The sequence below is a fragment of the Corvus cornix genome, chromosome 7 (genome assembly GCF_000738735.6).
Source record: "Corvus cornix cornix isolate S_Up_H32 chromosome 7, ASM73873v5, whole genome shotgun sequence".
Lineage (NCBI taxonomy): Eukaryota > Metazoa > Chordata > Aves > Passeriformes > Corvidae > Corvus > Corvus cornix.
Genome location: NC_046337.1, coordinates 38,700,751 through 38,724,479, shown reverse-complemented (window position 1 = coordinate 38,724,479; position 23,729 = coordinate 38,700,751). Strand labels below are relative to the sequence as shown.

The 23,729-nt window shown below is 52.5% G+C and overlaps 1 protein-coding gene across 11 annotated transcripts in view; it reads left to right on the top strand.

Moving 5' to 3' along the window:
• The window catches only part of HDAC4 (histone deacetylase 4), a 175,475-nt gene that overhangs the window by 83,504 nt on the left and 68,242 nt on the right, over positions 1-23,729 (top strand). For all 11 annotated transcript variants that reach the window (XM_039554556.1, XM_039554557.1, XM_039554555.1 and 8 more), the window contains one exon: positions 12,350-12,594. In XM_039554556.1, the coding sequence (XP_039410490.1) occupies positions 12,350-12,594 (245 nt within the window). The remainder of the gene's footprint in view (positions 1-12,349; positions 12,595-23,729) is intronic.

Here is a 23,729-nt window from a genome sequence, read left to right as displayed (position 1 = left end):
AGGGACTTTTTACAAGGACACTGAGTGGCAGGACAAGGGGGAATGGCTTCTCACTGAGCACCCCCAAGATTTTGCTGCACCCTTTTTCATGATCCAGGAGTATCCCACGCTTCCACTGGGGTGATACAAACCCAAGCTGCTGCTGGTTCCGACGTCTTCCAGCGCGTGTAGGGCCCCGGGGATTTCAGAGACAGCACTTTCCTTAAGCAGAAATCAAGGCAGATGGTAGAACCGAGTGACCTACAAAATATAACCGGTTTTCTCACCACGAATGTACAGTACAAACAAGTGTACTATCACCTAAAAATACCGAGATGGCGTTTCTGACAGAGTGATGATCGTACGGGGAAGTCAAAGTTTGGGTGAGGTCAGGAATGAATCCTGCATCCTCCAAGAACACACTGGTGATCAAACTGACTGCAGCGAGCTTCAGCCTTTTGTTTCTTCCTCCTTGGGGCTTGGTTTGCTCGGGTTTGTCTGGTTCTGTTGGATCTGTGAATTCAGTTATTGCCTAAAGCTGCCTGTGCTGATGTGAACACCTCACTGTCTTGTGGCCAGCAGCACTGGCTGGGACAGTTTGTGTCCTTTTCCTCTGAAAATGTGGCCCAACTTCCTTTCTAAATAACGCTCTTCATCTGCCAGCTGTGGGCTTTTCTATCTGTCCCTCATGGATCCATCCTCACAAAGGACAGAATCATGGAATCAGCTAGACTGGGAAAGACCTCCTGAGTCCAGGAGGTCCAGCACTGCCACCACTAAGCCGTGGCCCCAAGTGCCACATCCACACGGCTCTGGAACGCTTCCAGGGGTGGTGGCTCCACCACTGCCCTGGGCAGCCCATTCCAAGGCCTGACCATCCTTTCAGGGAAGAAATTTCTCCTAATTCCTCCCCTGAAGGCCGTTCCCTCTCCTCCTGTCCCTGTTCCCTGGCAGCAGAGCCCGGTTTCCCCCCCCGGCTGCCCCCTCCTGTCAGGGACTTGTGCAGAGCCACAAGGTCCCCCCTGAGCCTCCTTTGCTCCAGGCTGAGCCCCTTTCCAGCTCCCTCAGGAATTCTCCAGCCCCTTCCCAGCTCCGTTCCCTGCCCTGGCCATGCTCCAGCCCCTCATGGTCCAGCTCCTGCAGCTTCATCCCTCCCTCATTTTTCAAGCATCGCTTCTGGACCCTGAATCGTTATGAAATCTCCCAGGGCTTGGGATCAGTGGCCAGGAGCTGGTGCTGTCTCACGGTCCCCGCCAAAGCCGGGCTCTCTGCAGCTGAAGGCCACTGCCATGAGCGAAGCAAACTTGAGGCAAATGGGCTGTGAAGTGGAAACATGGGAACGAAACCAGGCGAAATCAGGGGAGGATTAGGCTGTGGTGGTTTAAGGCAGCTTTATTTCGGGATGGAAACACTGACGCAGGATTTAACGCACTTGGAGTTTGGCTCGTTATCTCCCTCGTTCAGAGGGCTGGTCTGACACAGGCGTGTGCAGGAATCCATCTCCCTGCAGACCTTTCTATATGCAAAAAAATGGTAATAATGGCATTTTGGAAATGCTGTTCCCCGTGTTGGCTCCTTGGGCTGACCAGCTGGGAGAGCAGGGGGGCTCTCGTAGGTGTCGCGTCCCGTGGGCTTCTGGAATGTTGGGAGATGCTCTGGCATTCATGTAACATGGATACAGCAACCTGGGCTAGTGCAAGGTGTCCCTGCCCACGGGACAAGCCCCATCCAACCCTGGACACTGCCAGTGATCCAGGGGCAGCCACAGCTGCTCTGGGCAGCATTGTCACTCATGGTGTTCTGTTCTACGTGTGTTTCAGCTGGTCTGGCTTTCCCTGCAAGGACTTGTTTCTGGAACCTTTAGGAGGAATGGGCTCCCAAACTTGAGGGATGAACCTGTAGAGCGCAGAGCTTCATTAAAGTGGCCTGAAAATCAAATGCAGTTAATGCTGTTAAGATGCAGTTAAGATGTGGTTTGCTCGGTGGAGGAGGGATTATCTGTGTGTTGGGATCAAGCAGGAGTTTTGTCTAAAGAAGGTTTTGGTAGTGATTATCTGTTTTCTTTGGCGCCTCTTTACACAGTGTCTTAGCCAGGAATGTTGAAGCGAATCTGAATGTCCCATTTCCATCACTTATTGCTAATACCCAGGGTGTGCAGTGCTTCAGGGAGGCAGCAGATAAGCCACTGCCATCTCTGCTTGCCTCCAGATACCACTGAACCAGATTTAACCTCCTTAGACTTGCTTTCAGACGCCTTCCTCTCCATCTTGCCTCCTGCAGTTGTCCCTCAGCTGCTGCCTGGATGTCCTTTTTATCTCTTCCTTCCAACCTTCCGAATGCTTTTTGTCCGGGGCATCCTCCTAAGCCTGGCTTGGCTGAGTCCCTGAACCCTCTTCAGCTCCTTCCCTGAGTCGTTTCTCTTTTTCTGAGTGCTCTGAAAAGTGAGTCACTGTTATTTTGGGTACGTATAGGAGCTCCGTCCTTATATAGATATTTTATGTCTCTCACCTTCGGGCTTCTCACAGCATCCTGTTTCTTTTTGTGGAAGGACCAGGCTGCAGTCAGCTCCTTGGCAGGGGAGTTTGGTGCCTGAACGTAGCTGGAGCAGAGTTGTAGCCTCCCACTGAAAGAGGCAGGCACCATTTAATTTGCCAGCATCCCTAAACCCTGTATTAGGTCCAAGTTTCACAGCTGAAATGGCATTTTTAAGCCAGATAATCCAGAATTTATCAGAATTTCTGAGGGAGGACTTGCTCCCCTCTTGCTGTGGTTGTAGTAGACGCAGTGTAGGTGTATTGTGGTTTGGGAAGCTGCTTGACACTCTCAGCAGGTGACCACCCAGCTCAGAGCTTTTAGTGAAAGAAACGAGAGCTTTGAGTCCAGAAGCTTCTGGGGACAAAAGGAAGCTTTTTGTCCATTCACAGAGGTGTTCATCGCTGCACTGTTCCTTCCTTGGGAAGGCCAGTTTAAAACGAGTTGGAAAACAGCATTCAGAGAGGCATGGGATCACGGAATGGGCTGGGTTGGAACGGACCTTAAAGAGCATCTGGTGCCTCTCCCTTGCCATGGGCAGGGACACCTCCCACTGTCCCAGGCTGCTCCAAGCCCCAATGTCCAGCCTGGCCTTGGGCACTGCCAGGAATCCAGGGGCAGCCCCAGCTGCTCTGGGCACCCTGTGCCAGGGCCTGCCCACCCTCCCAGGGAACAATTCCTTCCCAATATCCCATCTAAAACTACCCTCTTTCAGCTTAAAGCCATTCCCTGTGTCCTGTCCCTCCATGCCTTGTCCCCAGTCCCTCTGCAGCTCTCCTGGAGCCCCTTTAGGCCCTGCAAGGGGCTCTGAGCTCTCCCCGGAGCCTTCCCTTGTCCAGGTGAGCACCCCCAGCTCTCCCAGCCTGGCTCCAGGGCATCCTCTGCACTTGTTCCAGCAGCTTCACATCCTTCTTATGCTGGGGTTTCCAGGGCTGGAGGCAGCTCTGCAGGTGGGCTCTCGCCAGAACAGGGTAGAGATGGAGAATCCCTGTGAGATTTCTTGTGGGAAACACCTAAATCTCTTTACAACCACACCTGGATTTAACCTGTTGTCATGTTAAAACTCACCTTAAAGCCGATCCCTGGGTGGCTCTGGCTCTGTTGGAGGAGCAGCACCTGGCTGGCTCTGCTGAAGGAAAATGCAGTTCCCTGGCCACAGGCTGGGCAGACACTCAGCAGAAGCAGCACTGGGGTTTTGTGCCGTGTCTAAAAGGCCACCTGATGTCAGTGGTTTGGGCACGAATGCCAAGGGAGAGCTCGGTTTGAGGAGAGCCGTGACGTGGGGAAGCCTTGTCATGCGTGGATCACTGCTGGCACGGGGAATGCAGGGAACATCTGCCCTGTCCTTTAGGATTTGGGTAGCAGGATTGTGGGTTTTCATGTGCTCAGTTCCTCTGGTGGGTCTTGGGAAAAAATAAAGGAAATTTTTTTAAGGAAAAAGGGAAGTTTTTAAAGAGAAGTCTTAACTCAGCTGTGTGTTTTGGTGTGTGCATCCAGGCACGGCAAGCCCTGCCTGTTCCTCCAGAATAAAAAGGTGCTTTAGTGCCATTTCTCTGTGCTGTCCTGGGGTTTGAGTGGCTGGAGGTTACTTGAATTTCTCTGGGAAACTGCCGGTGTTTGACAGTCTCTTAAAAGACTTTTTTTTGTATTTTCATGTGTGTCTTCATTGCACTGAATGGACACCAAGTAGCATCCTGGTCCTAGCACAGCTGATACCTGAGAACACCCATTATCTGGAAGTAAAGCCCTTCCAGAGGGGGCTACAGGAAGCTGTGGGCTACTTGCCCATGTGGATGGGCTTCTCTTTCACCAGTCTGGATTTCTACTCAAAACTGCAGCCTTTGAGCAATCTACGAGTTCTCAAGAGCTGTGGAATAGCTTTCCTGTTACAATTTGCTGTTTAGCTGCTCCTTTTGCTGCTTTTACTTTATTTCTGCCGTGATGGAGGATGTGGCATTGCACATTTTGGGGCTTCTTGGACAGCTGGGAGTCCCTTGGCTGGTGACAGAAGGTAGCTCACTGTCCTGGTAGTAATAACCATTTATTTGCTGTATTTGAAATACAGTGGGACAGGTAATTCCTCAGAATTTTGTTTCACCTTCTCTTTTGACAAAGGGGAATGGCCTTAACCTGAGGGAGGGCAGGGGTGGGTGGGATATTGGGAAGGAATTGTTCCCTGGCAGGGTGGGCAGGCCCTGGCACAGGGTGCCCAGAGCAGCTGTGGCTGCCCCTGGATCCCTGGCAGTGCCCAAGGCCAGGCTGGACATTGGGGCTTGGAGCAGCCTGGGACAGTGGAAGGTGTCCCGTGGCAGGGGGTTGGAATAGGATGAGCTTTAAGAACCCAAACCATGCTGTGCCACTGGCTCATCAGTGGCTTTATTCCTGCTATTGCAGGGGTCACCCCTTTGGAGGCTCCAGGGAAAACTCCCGAAGACTTGGTGAGAATGTCCAGGTGTTTGTCCAACCCCACCTTCCCTGGGCATCCCTCAACTCCCCCATGCTGATCCAACACGGTGGATTATTTGTTTTTCTCATGGGAGGTTTTTCATGTATAATCTTGGGATGAGACTTTCTGGCTCCTGCTGGATCTCTTCCATGTTTAATTCTCTTCTCCAAAGCGTCATTTTCCCTTGAAGGAAGCTCAGAGTGAGTTTAGAGAGAGGCATGTGGGAAGTCCACGTGGATTTGGCTCTACAGAAGAGCAGCTGAGCTTCCTTCAACTCTGCTTTTTGTCCTGGGGATGTGCTGAGGGGAGAAGTTTCCTGTTCTGAAACCAAGACAGATCCATCAAAGAGGTTCAGTTGCTGGGTAATGCCTGAGGCAAAGAGGCAGGTGAAATCACATTCCCAGGAATCACAGAATCCCGGGATGGTTGGGGTTGGAAGGAACTTTAAACATCATCCAGTGCCACCCGTGCCGTGGGCAGGGACACCTCCCACTGTCCCAGGCTGCTCCAAGCCCCAATGTCCCACCTGGCCTTGGACACTGCCAGGGATCCAGGGGCAGCCACAGCTTCCTGAGCCTTTTGAGAAGAGCTGTACATTTATTTTTGTTGTTTTCTGGTTTATTATTTATTATTTATTTAGCACCTTTTTTTTTTTAATGGAAACTCAAGTGGGTTTTGCTTACCCACTCCGTGCAAGGAAACTGTGGCAGGAGAGGTTTCCCACAATTGTATGAAGTTTGAAATGAGGAATAGTCCGAGCCGACTCCTTCCATTCCATTATCTTTAATTTCACAGAAAGCTCTGGCTCCATCCAAGACACTCATTTGTTAGAGATGTCACTGATGAAACCAGCAAGGAGATGAAGTGGGATAATGGTTGAAAAGGAGGTGGAGAAGCTGGTGTGTCTCCTTTGGAGCTGCTCTGTCCTGCACAGGCTCATCTGCTGGAGACATCTCTGTTGGAGGCGTCTGTGCCATCAAGGGTTTGGAGCTGGCCTTGAACTCTCCACATTCTCATTAAGGAAATACCCCTGGATATTTATCCATGGAAGTTTATAATTTTCCAAACTCTGATGTCCTGCTCTGAGGCAAGAGGGGCTGGAACGAGATCCCTTCCAGCCCAAACCGTTCTGGGATTCCTTGCAAACTCTGGAAAATGTGGTTTTCTGTCTGTTGTGTTTGTAGCTTGGTGGGTGTTCTTTTTCTTCAAGAGAAGAGACTTTTTTTTTAATGCTTCAGATCTAAGATGGAGACAGTAGGATAAGTGGTCTGCTCTTCAAGTTTTGGCTTCCTTGTCATCATGACCAAAATCTCCATGCAGGTTCCTGATAAACTCTAATGAGGTCCGTTCAGGGGAGGAATTGGGCTCGGAAAAGCCGGGGACGATGGAAATCCCGAATCTCTGCGCCCTTATTGTGTCTGCAGGTCTCGGTAGTAATCAGGGAGAAGTTTTCCTTGCGATGAATGAGAGAGTGACATTTAAAGCTCCATCTGTTGCCTGCGGAGCGCTGCCTCGCGACGTGTTTCCATGGCTGATGGGATGATTAATTTCGGTTCCCATTCACAGAGCAGGGAACACTCCCCGAGCAGGGAGTGACTCCAGCTCGCTGAACTGCAGCGTGCGTGGAGCTCGTAGGAAACCTCCGCTGCTGTTTACTCCCAGTCTGTGCTCCCAGACAGGATCCAGGCTGCCTTCGCAGCCACCCACCTGGGCTGTCCAAACATTCCTAGGGTGCTGACCTGCCTTTGGCTCTAGCTGGGCTGCGATGCTCAAGCTTGTTGGCTGATTCCAGCCCAGAATACCCTCCCCTGGTCCTTGGAAATGGCATAACAGAGGTAGGAATTCAGTGGGACAGAAGTAACCACTTCCTCCTGCTGTCCCACCTGGCAGGGGTTTGGAACCGGGTGATTTTAAGGTTCCTTCCAACCCAAGCCATCCCATAATTCTGTGACAGTCCTTTAGTTTGCCCTGGCATGGTGTGGATCCGCGGAGGAGCAGGGCAGGAGTCTGCCCTCATCCTGGCCCTGCATGGTGCTCGGGATGTGCTCCAGAGGATGTTGGTGTCCTGCCGTGACCTGCTCCCGCCACCTGCTCTGGGACAAGCCCAGCTTGGCACAATCTTGTCCGGAGAATAAATGGAGTGAAGCTGGTAATGCCTTGTTTCCCCCCTCCTGTATTAATTTCTCCCTGTGTGTGGGACATGCCCCGTGCTGGAGATGGAACCAGCTCCGGGGGTGCTGTGCCGCGGCTTCGTTCCGCTTCCCCACCGAGGCTGCTGCTTTTATCCCGGCACTGCAGTCACATACTGCAGTAGCTCCGTGCTATTTATAGCTCTGATCTCACCGTCTCACAGTGTTTTGGGGAGTTTTGACAATTTGGGAAAGGGGAGCCCCGCTGGAAAAGGATCCCTGGGTCGGCCGGGTGGCGGAGGGGATCCCGGTGTTCCGGCCACTGCCGGGGGGGATGGATTTAATTCACAGTAATCCAGTGATGCTCGACTGACACGCATCTTCCTGCCAGAATAAACCACCTCAGGTGCTCCCTTGGCTGTGCTCGGAGTCAGCAGTAGCCGCTCGCCTCCCTTTCCAGGCTGATTCCGAGCAAAACTGGGGTGGTGGGTTATAGGAGCGGTGTTCCGAGGATTCGGAGCCAGCGTCACTCTCCCCACATGCCCAAGTCATTCCTGCAGGCAGCAGCTTGGTGTTTAAATGTCTTTGAACTGTTGCTGGACCCCAAGGACAGCCCTGAAGAATAAAGTCAGGGAAGAAACACACGATTTTCTTGCTTTTCCCCGGGGATGGAAGAGCTGGGAATAATGCTGAGAGGGGGAGATCTGTGCACATGCTTCCCCAGCGTCCCGCTGGGTGGTGCAGTGGGATGGGCATGATCTGATGGCAGCAGCCAAGAGTTTGGGATACTGAGCACATCCTCTGGCTTTGTGTTTGCTTTCTGTGGGTGCCCAAAGGCTGACGTGCTGCTCCTGGCAGAGCCTGGCCTGAGGGCACGGCTGGCACAGCAGTAATTAAGCAGCAAACTCATTAGCTGGGAATAAAGCCCCGGCCTGGAAAGGATGGGAAAGGTGGAGAAACTGAGTCCACGGGCTCTGGAAAGCCCTGGCTGGGGAAGGTCAGCCACAGCCAGCCCCAGGAACATCTCATTCCTGGTGGGCAGCAATCTGGGAGGGCACCAGGCACTGGAGAGTCACCAGAGGAGCTGGAATGCTCTTTCCTTGGGATTTTGGGAATCTCCCAGGCTCGCTCTGTCATGGGCAGGTGGGATGTGTCCTGGAGAGGGAGCTGCTTTCTTCCTCCAGCCTTGCCCTGACTCTCATCCCCAGGGTTTTGCAGCAGATTTGGGGAGGTTGGTGGGATTTTTTCCCTTCTCCAAAGGGAATTGCCAGAGGAAGAAGAGCTGGGAAGGAGCTGTTTGTGTTCAGCGGGACTCGCTCTGTGCCGGAGGGAGGGAGAGCTCAGGGAAAGCATTTCCTGCACTTTCCCTTTGAAGGTGATGTTGGGTTTCAAATGTGAGAGGCAGTTTTCTGTGCTGCTTAAATTTAAATTATTAAAAAAAAAAAAAAAAATAGAAGAACAAGTTAAAAAAAAAAAAAAAAGGAAAGGAAAGAGTAATTTTGGCAACGGCATTTGGTTTAAAAAAACTCCAGTTTGATGTCTAGTGGAAAGTGTCCCTGCCCATGGCAGGGGGCTGGAATGTGATGGTCTCTAAGGTCCCTTCCAACAAAACCCCTCTGTGGTTCTGTGATTCTGTGAATATTTTTTGAATTAACCTTAAGTGAAAGTTATGCTGAAACAAGGTTTGAATTTAAACACTCATTTGGTGCCTCTCATACTGAATTTTTGGTTTAACATTTTAGTGTATTCCAGGACTCAGTCCTGTATTTCCATCCTTTAAAGACCAGCATGAAAAGGCTGTATCAGAGAAGGGGAAGGAAATTCAATTATAGATGTTAGTTTTATTGAAAAGTCTATTCACAGGTTTAGTGTCACCTTCCCCTAATCCCTTCCAAAACACTCAGGATTTACGGAGAAGTTTATTTCCATTTTGGAGCGTGGAAGAATCTCAAGGTACAACTTCCCTGATAATGTCTCATCTACAGCCTTCGTGTGAAACGTTTTTGATTTTTCCAGTGGAGCCAGGCTGGGACAGCTGGGAATGTTCACCAGGAGAGGAGAAGGCGCCAGGGAGAGCTCAGAGCCCCTTCCATGGCCTAAAGGGGCTCCAGGAGTGCTGCAGAGGGACTGGGGATGGAGGGACAGGACACAGGGAATGGCTTCCCACTGCCAGAGGGAAGGGCTGGATGGGATCTTGGGAAGGAATTTTTCCCTGGGAGGGTGGGAAGGGGCTGGGATGGATTTCCCAGAGCAGCTGGGGCTGCCCCTGGATCCCTGGCAGTGTCCAAGGCCAGGCTGGACATTGGGGCTTGGAGCAGCCTGGGACAGTGGAACCCCCATGGCAGGGGTGGCACTGGAGGGGCTTTAAGATCCCTTCCAGCCCAGACCATTCTGATTCCATGATTAAATACTTTTGTGGGACGTGCACTTTGTTTGCAGGTCGGGGATTGTCGCTTCATTTCCCCGTTTTGGGTTATTCCCTTCAGTGTGTCACAGACAAGCTGGGAGGTGTCGAATTTCCGAGGGGGACTGAAGTGCTTTAGGTCTTAATTAACGTGCAGCATGCAAGCAGGCTTTGATGTACAGCCATGTTTTATTTATTTGGGAAGGGAAACACCAGCAGAGTGGTTCCAAGTCAGTATAAAAAATCATCGTAACATGACCGTGGAATCAAAATCAGGCTAACTTGACCACGGGGAAGAAATAATTCCCTATATGCCAAGGGTGGCGGGGGGGAAAAAAAATTAAAAAATTAACGTTTCTCTGTTCCTGCAGGGAAGAAAAAGAAGCAGGGAGAGACTGTGAGATAGTTTATTATTCATAATCGGGATCTTGTCTCCTAATTCCTGGCTTTGGCATTTCTCGTCCCGGCCCTGAATGTCGTCTTTGTGCCCTGGCTCACGTCACGGCTGCGATTGTGCTGGTGCAGAGCCTGGAGCAGCGATTCCGAGTGTCCCGGCAAGCGCTGCCCGCAGCCCAGGCTGTGTTTGTTGTGGGGCACGGAGGGCTGGCTGCTCCCGGCGGGCCAAAGAGGGGCTTGTTTGAGCCTGAAATAGTCGGGAATCAGGGATGACGCAGCTCTGCCGGAGCCCTGAATGGGAATTGTGCTCCCCGTCCCTGCGGCTGTGGGGAGATGAGTCCCTTTGGATGGGAAATGGGAGGTTGGTCAAGTTCTCTCAGGAGTGTTTTCTGGCGGGGAACAGCAACTTCAGGCTCTTCTTAGGGAGTAAAGCAGGAGGAATGGATCTCAGGGCACGCTCACGAGCGGCAGGGTGTTCCTTCTGCCTGAAACTGGACTGATTTTTGCACGCTTGGGAGGGTTGGGGGTGTTCACTTGGAGAAGAGAAGGATTCGGGGACACCTTAGAGCCTCTTCCAGGGCCTAAAGGGGCTCCAGGAGAGCTGGAGAGGGACTGGGGACAAGGCATGGAGGGACAGGACAAGGGGAACACATGGGGTCCCAGAATGGTTTGGGTTGGAAGGGACCTTAAAGCCCATCCCATTCCACCCCCTGCCATGGGCAGGGACACCTTCCACTGTCCCAGGCTGCTCCAAGCCCCAGTGTCCAGCCTGGCCTTGGATCCAGGGGCAGCCCCAGCTGCTCTGGGCACCCTGTGCCAGGGCCTCCCCACCCTCCCAGGGAAGGATTCCTTCCCAATCTCCCATCCAGCCCTGCCCTCTGGCACTGGGAAGCCATTCCCTGTGTCCTGTCCCTCCATGCCTTGTCCCCAGTCCCTCTGCAGCTCTCCTGGAGCCCCTTTAGGCCCTGCAAGGGGCTCTGAGCTCTCCCTGGAGCCCTCAAACACACTGTTGAGGTGAGTTAGAGCAGTTATCTGTAGGTGAGAGTGTGCTGCTCTGCCCAGAATCCCTGGCTGTGGCTCGGGAATCCATGGCAAGGAATCCTTGCTCTGGTCCTGCGGGGGAGAGAGGGGAGCAGAGAAAAGGCCACAGGAAGGAAAACAATAGGGAAGTGGAGGGAAGAGCTTGTGGGTTGAAAAATAGCAACACTTCCAGTAATGTGACCTTTTGCTAAAAATGTTTCCATCAAAAAAAGAAAGTCTCCTCCTCCTCCTCCTCCTTGGCCGAGCCGGGTGCAGGGAGGGGTGAACACGCTCCTGGACCTCTGCTCCACGAGAGTGTTTGGGAAAAACCCTATGAAAACTCTTTCCCCTGGGATGGGTAAGATTAATGTCCTGATGGAGGATGTGGAGAAAAAAAACCCCACCTTTATTTTCCAGTTGTGCTGAAGCCCAGCGTTTCTGAGGGATTAGCCTCTGTTACCCTGTAACTGGTGTTCATTCAGAGCTCTCAGCAGAGTTATTGAGGGATTGCCCCGGAGAGAGACAGCAAATGTTGCAAATACAGAATACCTGTGAAAGGCAGAACTGTGATGCAGGTGAAATTTAGAAGATTTTTAGTCATTCATGGGGTAGGAGTAATTTCATTTTTTAGGAGATACAAGCTGAGTTCAAGTTGTTGCAAAGGGGGAATGGCTTCCCACTGCCAGAGGGCAGGGTTACATTGGGTATTGGGATTGGGAGGGAATTCTTCCCTGTGAGGGAGGGCAAGCCCTGGCACAGGGTGCCCAGAGCAGCTGTGGCTGCCCCTGGATCCCTGGCAGTGCCCAAGGCCAGGCTGGATACTGGGGCTTGGAGCAGCCTGGGACAGTGGAAGGTGTCCCTGCCCATGGCAGGGGTGGGGCTGGATGGGCTTTAAGATCCTTCCCAAGCTAAACCAGTTTGGGATTTATCACCCAACACATCGTGGTTTTCTGCATAAATTTCTTGAAGTGAGAGCCTCATGTTCCTGACCAGGGAAGTCCATCAGCTCATCCATCACGAGTCAAGATGAATCCTTTCTGTGAAGTCTTGGAATAATCTTCATCCTCCTTATTTCCAGTGGTGCTGGACGGGTGGAACGGAGGTGTGTGTGTGTTTTGAAGGCACAGATGGGTCACACGCGATGCTCTTTGCTTGTAGCAAACACACGGGTTTGTGGGAGGTGGTGCCTGGAGGAAAACTCGTTGATCCCTGAATTCCTGTAGGCCTTGGCTACCAGTAAAGGAGCGGTGTGAGTTTCATGGTGCTGCCCTTGGTTCAGTCCATGGTTCCTCGAGGCTGGGTGAGGACCCCACTGAGCCATGCCCTTGTTTCCCCCGTAGCTGACGCGAGCACAGCGCTGTCCTTGGTTCAGCCCATGGTTCCTCAAGGTTCCTTTGCTGGATGAGGACCCCACTGAGCCCTGCCCTTGTGTTCTCCCCGCAGTTGACGTGAGCACAGCGCTGCCCTTGCAAGTGGCGCCGAGCTCGGTGCCCATGGACCTGCGGCTGGACCACCAGTTCTCCATGCCGGTGACGGAGCCCACGCTGCGCGAGCAGCAGCTGCAGCAGGAGCTGCTGGCCCTCAAGCAGAAGCAGCAGATCCAGAGGCAGATCCTGATCGCCGAGTTCCAGCGGCAGCACGAGCAGCTCTCCCGGCAGCACGAGGCGCAGCTGCACGAGCACATCAAGGTAAGGGCAGCCGGGGACCAGGACGCTGTGGGATTGTTGAGGTTGGAAAAGTGCTCCAAGATCGTGGAGCCCAGCCACCACCCCAGCACCACCACCACACTGCATCCCACACACCTTCGGAGCAATTCCAGGTGGTGACTCCACCACTGCCCTGAGGAACCTGTTCCAATGCCTGGCCACCGTTTCAGGGAAGATGTTTTCCCTGATCTCCAACCTAGACTTTCCCCGGGACAGCTCGACGCCGTTTCCTCTTGTCCTGTCCCTTGCTCTCCACCCTCCTGTCAGGGAGTTGTGCAGAGCCACAAGGTCCCCCCTCAGCCTTCTTTTCTCCAGGCTGAGCCCCTTTCCCTGCTCAGCTGCTCCTGGTGCTCCAGACCCTTCCCCAGCTCCGTTCCCTTCCCTGGACACAAAAAAATGCCCCAAGCTGGGAAGTTCCAGCGGAACTGAGCCCTGCAGGAGGTTACCTGTTCCTGTGGCCACACATTTGGGAGTGGAGTGGCACGGGAACTCCTTGCTGCACATTTGCCATCAGCACAAGGTGCACAGCGAGCGTGTGGACCGTGGTGGGAGTGCGGGAGCAGGGAATGCAGAGGCAGTGCCTGAGGGTGGGTCCGCACGCACAGAGATAGGCACCAAGCAGGTGCTGTGCCCTGCGTGGGACAGGGAGGGAACACCAGGCAGGGTCAGCAGGCAGTCCAGTTTGGAAGATGGCTGTGGCAGAGTGAAAACAGGAGACATTATATAAATATTTCCCAGTGCTGGACTATTGCTATGGCAACGTAAGCTTTCCGAATTGCTAATAGGCTCCTTTTTTCAAAGGGGGATTAGTGCTGCACATGGTAAATAGCCTTAATGTAATATTGAAAAGCAACCTCGATTCAACCTTATATAACTTTCATTTTAATACAAAAAGCATGTCAGAGTGGGGAAGATGGGATTAAAAGTTAATGGGGTGTTATTTACAGACTTCTCAGTACAGAGAGGAGCTGGGGTTTGTCAGAGGTGCCCCTGTTTGAGGCTGGATTAGCAGCAAACGCCCCTGTCCCTGGGTGAGTCCTCTGTGCTGTCACCAGGGCAGAGGTGAGGAGGTGCCTGGGTGTAGCTGTGTTTATACATGGATGCATAATGTGGGCATCTCTGGGGGCATGTGTGGAATGTTGGTGTATCCCCACGTTCATCCACAGCTGGTGCAAGCACTCGGGGTGGGGGGGGGGAAGGATGGGGAACTCCTGTGGCAAATATTTGCATTCTTCCCTTCTAATTGCCCGTGTCTGTAGTTATTTGTCTATGAAAAATCAGGCCGGCCCGTTCCCATTTAATGGCCAGGCTCAAAGCTGATAGGAACATATTTACCCTCATTTGTGGTAAAGCTCTGACTGCCTCTGCTCAAAATCTGTGTTAGGAGGAAGCTGGGCTCTAATTTTGAGAGGCCACAGTGTATCCAGCCCATTAGGTAATGAAGCTCTTCATCTCGTGTGTAAGCCTGGCTAAACGAGAGCCTTAAAATAGGGATGATATAATCCTGTGCAGAAGGGTGGCCTGCAAGGTGATCTCTGAGAGTAGGAAGTGTGTCCATGGGACCCGAGTTGCTTTAAAAATCAAACAGCCCCTTGTTGAAATAAACACTGCGATGCCTCACAGAGGAAATAACCCCACGCCCTGCCCCAGCGTGTGGCTGTGGTGTGTTTTCTCTGGGGAAACGTCCTGCCTGTCTCTGTGTGAAGAAACCAACCCACATTTAGGTGACTCTTACAACTGGCAGCTGTGCTAAGTCCAGTGGCTCTGAGTGCAGGGAAGCGATTATTGTGCCCAGAGAATTAAAATATATAACTTTAAATTTGGGCTCGGAGCTGCCCAGCTCCTTTATGGCTCATGAAGAAAGCAGGGTGGGGATGTTAAAGCAAATAAAACCCATTTATCTTCTTCAGGAGAAGCGCTTGAGCTGTGAAACCTGGTATAGAAATAGTCCTGAGTGAAGATGCAGAGCTCTTTTTGGAGAAATTTAGTCGGTTTTTTGGGTTTTTTTAATTGCATGTCCACACAGGCGTGAACACCCCCATGGCAGGGGTTGGGAATGGGATGAGCTTTAGGCTCCCTCCCAGTCCAAACCATTCTGTGATTCTATGGTAATTTTAAACCTGCAATTGCTTTGGAAACTGCTTCTGTGAAGGAGGAAGAATTTCTGCATTTTACTCTGTTCTGTGTATCTGCTGCTGTCTAGAATTGATTAATTTGGCTTTTTCCATTCCAGCCTAGCATCCACCATTTTACTCAACAAGTGCAAAGCTTTCATGGAATCCCCAAATGCTTTGGGTTGGAAAGGACCCTGATGATCATCTAATTCCCGCCCCCTGCCATGGGCAGGAACACCTCCCACTGTCCAAGCCCCAATGTCCAGCCTGGCCTTGGGCACTGCCAGGGATCCAGGGGCAGCCCCAGCTGCTCTGGGCACCCTGTGCCAGGGCCTGCCCACCCTCCCAGGGAACGATTCCTTCCCAAGATCCCATCCAGCCCTGCCCTCTGGCACTGGGAAGCCATTCCCTGTGTCCTGTCCCTCCATGCCTTGTCCCCAGTCCCTCTGCAGCTCTCCTGGAGCCCCTTTAGGCCCTGCAAGGGGCTCTGAGCTCTCCCTGGAGCCTTCCCTTGTCCAGGTGAGCACCCCCAGCTCTCCTAGGTGGTGAAGCTTTCAAACAGCTCCTTTGTTTCCAGTGCTGATTCCTGTGCTGGTACAGGAGAAATCGTGGTTTGGGGTCGTTTTATTTCCTTTTATTGCCGTGGTGTTGGTGGGAACAGAGGAACTGGTCTGACTTGACAGGAAGTGAGAAGGGGGGAACATCCCTCCATCCCACCCCCCAAACAAAGCAGGAGTGTGAGGAACGCTTAAGTGAGCGAAGTTTGGCCTGGAAAATGCTGGCATGACTTGCCTGTTTTTCTATCCCAGTAGATAACTTTTTCCTATTGAGAGCTGAAGTTTTGGCTTTTTCCAGAGCTTGGAATCGCTTCCATCAGCTCAGTTTTAATCATCTGACCTAGTGCAGGAGGAGAAGACGATGACTGCCTGAGCATGTGATCCTTTCCCTGGTGTGTCCCAGTGCTTGCTGTTAGAGATGCTGTGTTTTGGCCTTCACGTGAAAGTGCCAAATTCCCCAAGGTGGTGCAATTTGGAGAGAGCCAGGAAACGAGTGAAAAAATATTTGTGGAAGGGCTCTATAATGGACACAGAGCTTGGCACAGGAGGGTTAGGAGAAAACAGGGTCGTGGAGAGAGAGATGGGAGAAGGGGGAATGGCTTTAAACTGAAAGAGAGGTAAGTTAAGATTGGATCTTCAGAAGAAATTAGTGAGGAGGGATGGGGCTTGGAGCAAACTGGTCTAGCGGGAGGTGTCCCTGCCACAGCAGGGGGTTGGAGTGGGATGAGCTTTAAGGTCCCTTCCAACCCAAACCGTTCTGTGGCGATTCTGTGAAAAGCCTGACGTGTTTAGGGAAAGTAAGCGGAGCCTTTTGAAGGCTTCACACCATACGGAGCAGGGCAGGCTGCTACTTCCACAGCTCCAGAGCAGCCGGGAGCGCCGGGGGCTGGAGGCACCAGCAGTGGCTGCTCTCTCCTGTAGCCACTCACCTTCAGCCAGATGGATTTTCCACTCCTCTCTGCCTCGCCAGATGTGGGACAGACAATATTTATGGCCTTCAAATCTGCCTTCCTAAACAAAACCAAGGATGGAACAAGGAGCCTGGCTCTCGGGTGAGATGGTGGAAAGCCTCTCCGCAGGTCCCGCTGTGAGCTCTGCCTGACCTTTGGTTGTGGAGGAACCGGCGGGGAATTTTTTCCTTTGTGAGTCACTCATTCCCAGCCAAGATCAGCTGGAAGTTACCAAAAGCTTTTCCGTTCGCCCTTCTGGTCAAGGGCTGGAGCGGGGCGATGGAAGAGGGGCAGGATGGGCGCTTTGGCAGGGCCAGAGGCACCTCGGGCGCTGTGAGCTCAGCGGGAAGGGAAGGACGTCGTGGGGAATGTGGTTCATCTCCTCTGTCCGAGCTTGGAGCAGGGCTCTTCCCAGCTCTGGCTGTTTTATAGCCACAGCCGGAAACTTCTGGGGGATGCTGACGCACGTCGGCGGGAGGGATAACAGCGCAGGGAAGCAGCTGAGCCTCCCAGCTCCTCGTGGGCCTGAAATCCTCACCCGCGGGTGTGCAACCCCATTCCCAGTTTCCCCACCATTGGAGAAAGGACTGTGTGCAGAGGGAGTGCTGGGCTGTGCATCCAGCATGGACGGGATGGGCAGGGAAGCAGCAGCAGGGAAAGGAGCTTTGAGAGGACGTTTGCTGTGCAGTGATCCTGAAATTGTTCTCTTTCCCTTGACAGAATGAATTCCTGCATTGAGTGAGGGGTGGTAACACCTCCGAGGGATCAGCCTCTTGTTCAGAGACACGGGTTGAAACTCTCGAGCCATTCCTTTGGTTACAGAGAGAGAAAATCTTGCAGGGAATCTTCCAGACGGATTTTGCTGTGCTGTAAAGAAATGTAATTCTTCCCCAAAGATGTCTAGACTTGATAGTTGTCATGCTGATGCTGAGGGGAGAAACTGCTCCTTGCTTTCATGTGGAGCCACCTGCCCGTGGAATGGCAGGTTTGCCTGCAGGATACCCCTGGAGCTGCTCAAGGCCAGGCTGGACGGGGTTGTGGTGGAAGGTGTCCCTGCCCCGGGCAGGGTGTGGAACTGGATCATCTCTAAGGTCCCTCCCAACCCACCCCAACGCATTCCATGATTCCGTGGTAGCTCACCGGGCCCAAATAGCATCGTCCTTTAGTGGGGCTGCTCTCAGCGTAGCCCTGACGGTGCCCAGAGCTTCTCTTTGGTGGCCTCTCCATGTTGATTCCCGCTCAGCAGGGAAGGCTGGGCATGTTCCAGTTCTGCTGCTGGGACCGGTGTCACCTGCTGATCCCCTGTGGCACCTCCCCCGTGTCCCCAGCAGGGACGGTGCCAGCAGCACCGTGGCTCCCACAAAGCACCCGCTTCCCTCGGACTCCAGAAGGGCAGGCTCCCGTCTCACCCCCCGATATCCCAGCTCCCGATCCCGGGCCTGTCTGCTCCGTGCCCTCTTCCTGCAGCAGCCAGCGTGGAGGGGCTCCCTCTGCTCATTTTTGCGCGGCTCTTCCGCAGCGCGCCCGTTGCTCGCGGCCTGCGTCCTTTTCAAGAGGAACTTTAAAAGCCTGGAGATACCAGGTGTCTGCCTCTGTCTGGATTCCGGGATGATAGGATTATTCATCTTAGGAAGCTGCAGCTGGGTACAGTCGGTGGTAAAAGACCAGACTGAACATTTTGTGCCTCGTTACCACTCGAGCGCTTTGGAACTCACGCTATTTCCAGACGGCTTCCTGTTCTTTCTCAGTGACCTTGCCTCGCTTTTCTGGCACACCGAGCCGGCTCCAAAACTTACACCTTAGATCCTGCAAAACTTAACTTCTGATGGAAGCAACCCTGGGGAAGACCTTTGGAAGATCAGAGCGTTTGCTGCCTTTGAAGGGGGTGGGTGGTGACTTCTCCTCAGCCTCAAAGTCGGGATCTTTTCTGAGAGCGGTGAGGACAAAGCTGCACAGGGAGAGCTGGGTTCTGTCAACAAATCCATGGAGCAGCTTGGACACCTTTTACCCCATCTCTCGGCTGAAGGAGTCCTGCGGCAGGCTGGGATAACTCAGGCATCTTGCTGCCATCCAGGCACTGTTGGTGGTGTCAGGAGTGAAGCTGGAGTGCTCATCCAGGGGAGTTTGTCTGCTCTGGTCCTTACAGAGCCACTGGAAATCGATGAAAGAAATGTTTCCTGGTGGTTTCTTCTGAGATGGGCCACGGTTGCTTGGCTGGAAGGAGCACAAGGAGAACTTCAGCCCTGCCTGGAGTAAAATACGTGAGGGGCACCTTGATTGTTTCTTTGCCAGCTTGGAATTCCAAAGTAAATGGCAGCAGAAGGGATATTCTGGCAGTTCCCACACCTGAATGTTCGACTCCAGTTTTATCTTATTTTTGAACTTACAAAACATTTGGAAGTAGTCAAAGACAACACAAAGAATCAGGGCAGGGATGAGGAAATCTGCCACTGGATCCTGCTGTTATGCCAGGAACACTGACCTGTTAATGTAGACCACTGCTGATCCAGAAACGTGGAGTTCCTGTAATACCCAAAATACCCCAAAACAATTCACAGAGGATGTAACTGCTCCTCCAAGGACCCAGGTCTCATCTCTTATTTAGCATTAAACATCTGGGGCTCCTCCTTTACGTGGTTTTTGTATGTGGTCCTTTGGTTTGCAGGGCTTTGGTCTAAGTCGAATTTTCTGATTTACTTATTGCCATCCATGCTGGGATGGGCATTCCCTGCTCCTGATTGCCTCCCCTTCAACAATAACCACGTAAAGCCCAGCAGAGGCAGACTCAAAGGAGTTTTCCTCACCTTTAAAGGGGAAAGTTGGAGAAGGAGCTGAATGTGCTGGATACTACAAACGGAGCTTGCTGCTTTCTGAAAAGGCTGTTGGATATTCTGCTTCCGGAGAGAGGGAAAAGTTAGGCTGGAATGGGAATCAGGGAGCAAGAGGCTCATACAAAAGCATTCCCAGTGCTGAACCTTTGCAGGTATTCAGGACCCAGAGGGCTTCCGGCCTTTTAGGAGAGGTAATGGCACGGGAAGGAGTCTGGGATACAAGATTCCATATCCACATATGAGCTGCCAAAGTAAAAGCACGGGATCTTATCACCGTCATTCCTGGTCCTGGAGACGGTTTAGCCTCATAAACCTGAACACCAGACGTTCTCAGTAGGACGTGTCTGACCGAGATCAGCCTCTTGCCCAGGGAGCTGTCGGCCGGGAGGGATCGTTTCCCTGTGGAAAATTCCCTGCCCATGGGAATTTCTGGCACGGGACCGCCGGCTGTCAGCTGCCCGATGGCGGGAAGGGGGCACGCGGGATGCGTGTCCCGGAAAAGAGATGAGAGGTGCTCGCTCTCCCAGATCTTTGTGTCCTGGCTGCTGCTGGAAGCCACAATGATCCCCCCTCCCCGTGTCCCAGCACAGCTGATTTGTTCTGCCCGGCCTCTGGTGCTCCAGGAGATATCCCAAACACGCCGCCACGGAGCCAAGAGAGCGGATCCTGAAACCGGAGCCACAGCCCGAGGCTTCAGTAAACAGGATGGGGGAACACGAAGCAGAGAGTCCAGCCAGCGCTGGGATCGCTGTAAAACAACCCAGCAGAGCAGTGCTCCCAGAAATCCACCTCCCAGAAATCCCAGTGTCTGTGCTTTGCTTCCACCCGTAACCACGGGGGTGGTTTGATGTGTACGTTCTTGGCCAGTTTTTCTTCATTCTCACCTACGACTTGACTTCATTTTTAAAGAACCTGAACTCAAGATCCCTTTAAATACCCGATTTAAGCTCCCCAAACTGTAGAATGTGGCCAGAACAGGTGGCAGAAGATCCCTTCCCTGGTATCCCCCCGTGCTGGAGCTGATCTCAGGTGTGGGTTGAGGCGCAAGTTGGGAGCTGGACACAGCAACTTTGGGTGCCAGGGAATATTTGTCAGCCAGAAGTGTTCCAGCTGCCGTTCACCCAGGCTCGTGCTTATCTCCACAAGCTGTCTGGGCACGGATTATTTTGCTCTCCCTTCCACTAATTGCTGCTATTCAAAATAATCTCTTATAAACACCCAGGAGCCAGTCTGAGCTCGGGGGGGGGCAGGAAGGATCTCTGTGCTTGGCTTCTTGTTTGGCAGCTGGAGGAGTGGTTGTGAAAGTCTCCATGAAATACATCCCGGTTCTCTCTGGGAAATGGGATCTTGGTGTCAGCACCCCACTCTTCCTGGGAGAGCACTGCCTGGCTGCTGGGGGATTTTGGAACATGACCTTTTCACCTCTGATGACTGAAGGGAGCCATTTTAGCTGCGTTTCCCTTAAAAAGAGGTTTCTCTGTGACAGTTTCCCCACTGATAAGGTGTCGGTCCCCCTCCCAGGCTGACAAGCTGGAGCACTGAAGACAGTTGAGGAGTGTGATGGCAAAATCCTCTGGATCGCTGAGTGCTCACGGCAGGCTGGCAGTTGATAAATACCTGGAAATGCTCTGCATTCTCCCTGTTACCTCTATTAATATTAATATATGCTAAAGGAGCACCAGCAGCACTAACTGCAGGTACAGTTGAACATTTGTGCAGTTTTCAGAAATAGTGGGAGCAGTGACATTAAACATATGCAGGAATCCCCATAGTTATGAATATTTACAAATATTGATTTTGGCAGGAGCACCTAATTCAGATGTTCTGAGCTCCCTGATGCAGCGTGTGCGTCTGTCACACGGTGCTCCTCAAACTCAGGGCTGAGTTAGTCTCAGATCCTGAGGGATTTCCCTCAGTGAATGAACTTTGTGATGACATTTCAGTGTTTGGGAAATACAGTTGGGGAATAAACCCCCTGCCCCAGCTGCCTGCGATGAACACACAGGGTCCGAGTGGGCAGTGCCTGTTCAAATTGGCCTCGGTTGCTTTAAATGAACCAGAAACTGATGTTTTTCTGATGCTTTTTTCTGACACCCTGTCACTCGTGGAGCTCTGGCAGCCTCGGGGCCGTGCCCATTCCCTGGGGAGCCTGGGCAGTGCCCAGCAGCCTCTGGGGGAAGAACCTTTCCCTGATACCCAACCTAAATTTCTGTTTCCCCATAACATTCTTGGTAAGTGTGGAGAAATATTCATGCTCTGAGAAGACACCCGGATGGGTTTTCTTCTCTCGTTTTCCCAGGCTACAGCAGACACCAACAGTGATTTCTTCTCATTTTTCATGGATACAATCGGAGACATGGCTTCATTATTTTATTTTTTAAATTTTTTCTTTTTTCAACTTCGAAATGATTCGAAAAACTATATTAAGAATAGGCTTTGTGGAAACTGGGGTCAAAACGAGCAGAGACAATACATCCCTAATGAAACTTCCCTAAACCATCCAGCTACAAATTGGGCTTTTCATTCCCATTTCGCTCCAGATGTCAGTGAAAGCACAGCTCCTCCTAAAGCAGCCTAATGTATGTAAACCATCGCAGGAAGCAGAGCCTGCGGAGCCTAGGAGACTGCAGATGGAGAGAAAAGGCTCCTGATTCCATAAAAATAACAAAACCTGTTTTACCATATTGTGCATTAAATATTGTTCATTTGCATACTTTCCATGGCGAGGTTCTCAAAGCCCACCATGTGGTGGACTTGTTGGAAGTCGGAAAAGAGACTCTTTCCCCAAATGGAGACGTGTTAGTAGAAGCTGCTGCTTAATTAGAAAACAAAAATAGCTGGTTTCCTCTATTTTTTTCCTCCTTTTCTAGGTTTTTTTTTGAATGTGGATTTTCGGTTGTTTACACATAATTCAATAGAATTAGGAGGGGAGGCATAGGTGCAGTCGCTGCAAATAACTGGATTTTCGGTGTTTTACAACAGCCTGCCTGCTTGGAACAGGCAGCAGCAGGGATTCCTCCATGGAGAGTTTCCAGCAGATAGCCAGGCAGATTGTAAATACTTCTTAGATTGTGGGTTTTTGCATCTTTATATAGAATGGTGTGATTTTATTTGTATCTGTGGTGCATCCGTGGCTCAAGCATTGAGTGGGGCAAGTGTGCAATGCCACAGGTTAATCAGAGGATCCTAGAATATCCACAGCTGGAAGGGACTCACGAGGGTCATCAAGTCCAGCTCCTGGCCCTGCACAGGATGCCCCAAGAATCACAGTTAAAGGGATGAAAAGGAAGATGAGCTCAAGGAGAAGGAAAACCTGTGGGGTGGGAGTCTCGTGTCTGCAGGAGCTGGCAGGGTCTGGAGAAGGATGGATTGAGAGAGCTTGGAGAGAGCAGGTTCCCTGTCCCAGCAGCCGTGGCTTGGACCCTGCCCACAGCAGGGGCTTGGAACGAGGTGATCCTTCAGGCCCCTTCCAACCCAAACCATTCCACAATTCCGTGCTCCCGATCCCTCTCCGCCACGGGGATTTCTCGGGAGCGGTGGGTGGTATCCGAGCACAGGCCCCCATTAAGTGCAGCCCTGGAGAGCTCGGGGCTCTGAGGCTGGAGGCTGCCAGCTCCCAGTCAATCCCTCGGTTTATAAGCTGCCAACGTAAAGAGTGCCGGGTGGGCGCCGTGCTCCGGAGGGCTCCGGAGGGCTCCGCATTCCGGCCCTTGGCGGGAGGCCGAGGAGCGGCCCACGCGCTTGGCTGCGGCCTGCGCCTTGCCAGGGAGGGTGCAAATCAAGCGGGCAGCTGCGGACTCCAACGGAGCAAAGCTCCGGCTCGGCTTTTGTAGGGAAAAGCAGTTTTAGATCCCCACGGAGATCCCTCCACAGCTCTGCAGGCCGCCGGGCCGTGCCGCTCGTCACCTGCCTTTCCACAGCCTCGCGCGCTCCCGGCCGGCGCTCGGGACACGGGGCGCTCCCTCACACACCTGGGACACGGGGCGCTCCCTCACGCCATCCCGGGGCACAGCACACCCTCACCCTCACCCTCACGCACCCGGGACACGGGGCGCTCCCTCACGCCATCCCGGGGCACAGCACATCCACCTGCTGCCCTCCGTCCCGTGGGAATGCCCTCTGCGCCCAAACAGGGGGCATGCACCCCAAATTGCCCAGGAGCCTGGTGGGGACGCTGACGCCTTCCAGCTGCTGGGACTTGGGGACCCATGGCGGGACTTGCGCTGGGGTAGGAGCCTCTGGTGCTTCCAGCCTTGAAGGTCCCGTTTGATGGGAGCTTTGCAAATAATTACCTTAATTAGACATCATGTCTCCTGATTATTCCCATGGATGTGGGCGAATCGAGAGGCTCAGGGTAAATCCTTCCTGGAGAAGTTAGTGGAGGACTTATTTTTTTTATATATTGAGGAAATCATTTTATAATTAATCACAGAATCTCAGCGTGGTTGGAGTTAGGTGGGACATTAAATTCCACCTTGTTCCACACCTTCCACTATCCCAGGTTGCTCCAAGCCCCATCCAGCCTGGCTTGAAACACTTCCAGGGATCCAGGGGCAGCCACAATTTCCACAACTTCCCCGTACAACAAATAATACTGAAGGTGCCCTAGTGGGTATTTATCTGAAACAGGTGATGGAGATGAAAGGAAGGCCCGTGCTTGTCCTT